Source organism: Coptis chinensis, chromosome 6, assembly GCF_015680905.1.
Source record: "Coptis chinensis isolate HL-2020 chromosome 6, ASM1568090v1, whole genome shotgun sequence".
In the NCBI taxonomy this organism is placed as follows: Eukaryota; Viridiplantae; Streptophyta; class Magnoliopsida; order Ranunculales; family Ranunculaceae; genus Coptis; species Coptis chinensis.
In genome coordinates this window covers 90,326,776-90,328,372 of record NC_141461.1, presented here as the reverse complement: position 1 = coordinate 90,328,372, position 1,597 = coordinate 90,326,776, and the positions used below count along the sequence as shown (strand labels likewise).

Genomic DNA, 1,597 nt, shown 5'->3' with positions numbered 1-1,597 from the left:
GAACTATGAACAATGAATGTTCATACTCTTGTTAGACTATGAACATTCAATGTTCATGCACCTAGTGGACTATGAACATTCAGTGATTAAAGCTTGGATAATTAGTTAAAAATTAAAAAAGATTATTTTTTTATCATCTGAGTTGCTTTTTTTAAGGTAATTAAGAAAGTTAAGCAATTTTTTTATTAATTTGTTTAGTTTAAGTGATGTATTAGGTGATAACGTGTTTAATTAAAAGTTTCCAATTGTGTTTGCTTTTAAGTAGCTTTATTTATGAACACTGAATATTCTTGTTGGATAATGAGCATTCAGTGTTCATACCATGCGGTATGAACACTGATTGGACTATGAACAATGAATGTTCATACTCTTGTTGGACTATGAACATTCAGTGTTCATACCATTGAACTATGAGCACTGAATGTTCATACTCTTGTTAGATTATGAACATTCATTATTCATACTTCTATTGGACTATGAACAATGAATGTTCATACTCTTGTTAGAATATGAATATTCAGTGTTCATACCATTGAACTATGAACATTGAATGTTAACACCTATTGGACTATGAACAACCATTGTTCATACCTCAATAACTGTACAAAACACAAAAAACTTAATAAAATGGATGATATGAATCATAAGAGACTTTTAAAAACAAATTCCAAAATTGTATTCATATTAATAAGTCAATCAAAAACATAACATCAAACAACCTCACTAGTGCTTCCCACATCAAAATATTGCCATGCCCTAGATACCCCATCATCACTAGGTAACTTTACTATTGATCTAGATTCCCCATCATCAGTTGGCACATGAACAAATTTCACAAGGTAAGTCTTTTGGTCGTGTCGGTCAGTTTTGTGGCATTTTCTGCATTTGTGGGCAGTATAATGCATAACACCCGTGCTCTCAATCCTCTTAACTTGTTGTTTACCCAGAGCCCTCTTGATATCTGGTGGCAGAATTCCCACTTCATCAGAAACATCTGAATAGATCTTATTGCGGCTAATTGCAGTGATGCCATGAGAGTAAATGCTGCTAAAAGAAGTGGCGAGAAATGCAAGTTCAATATATGAATACACTGAATCCCCTTTGCAATAAATACTCGCAATCGCATGCCAGCAAGGAAACCCATCTATGCCCCAATTGTTGCAAGTGCACTCTCTACTAAGCAAATCTACTCGATACTCATGCTTCTCTGTAACAACTTGAAACACATGCTCATTTGACCTTATCATAGTCACACCACGAGCCTCCTCAATCCTCTCAGCCAACTTCAATTCCATTTTAGGACAAAGAAAAGTTTTCCAGTTCTTGCACTCCTTCCTCCATTTAGATGCAATATTCATCATCTTAATGCTAATTTCATCTAACATGGTCAGAATAAACAGATAACACTCTTTGTATATCCGGTTGTTGAAGCACTCCGCCAGAAGAAGAGCACATCTCACCATACGGCACCATGGAAATAGGCATTTGCCCAATTCTAATAAGGCTTCCTGCATTAAAAATTTGAAACTGCATCTCCACATATATTCAACAATTCAGCCACGCTCCTCAAACACCTCATGTGTGGCAGCATAAGCAC

At 35.4% G+C, this 1,597-nt stretch overlaps 1 protein-coding gene across 1 annotated transcript; it reads right to left on the bottom strand.

Moving 5' to 3' along the window:
• Positions 1-710: 710 nt before the first annotated feature.
• On the bottom strand, positions 711-1,295 carry LOC147495285 (uncharacterized). The gene has a single exon (XM_086568355.1). It carries the CDS (start codon positions 1,293-1,295, stop codon positions 711-713), a length of 585 nt encoding a protein of 194 aa, XP_086424481.1.
• Positions 1,296-1,597: the final 302 nt, after the last annotated feature.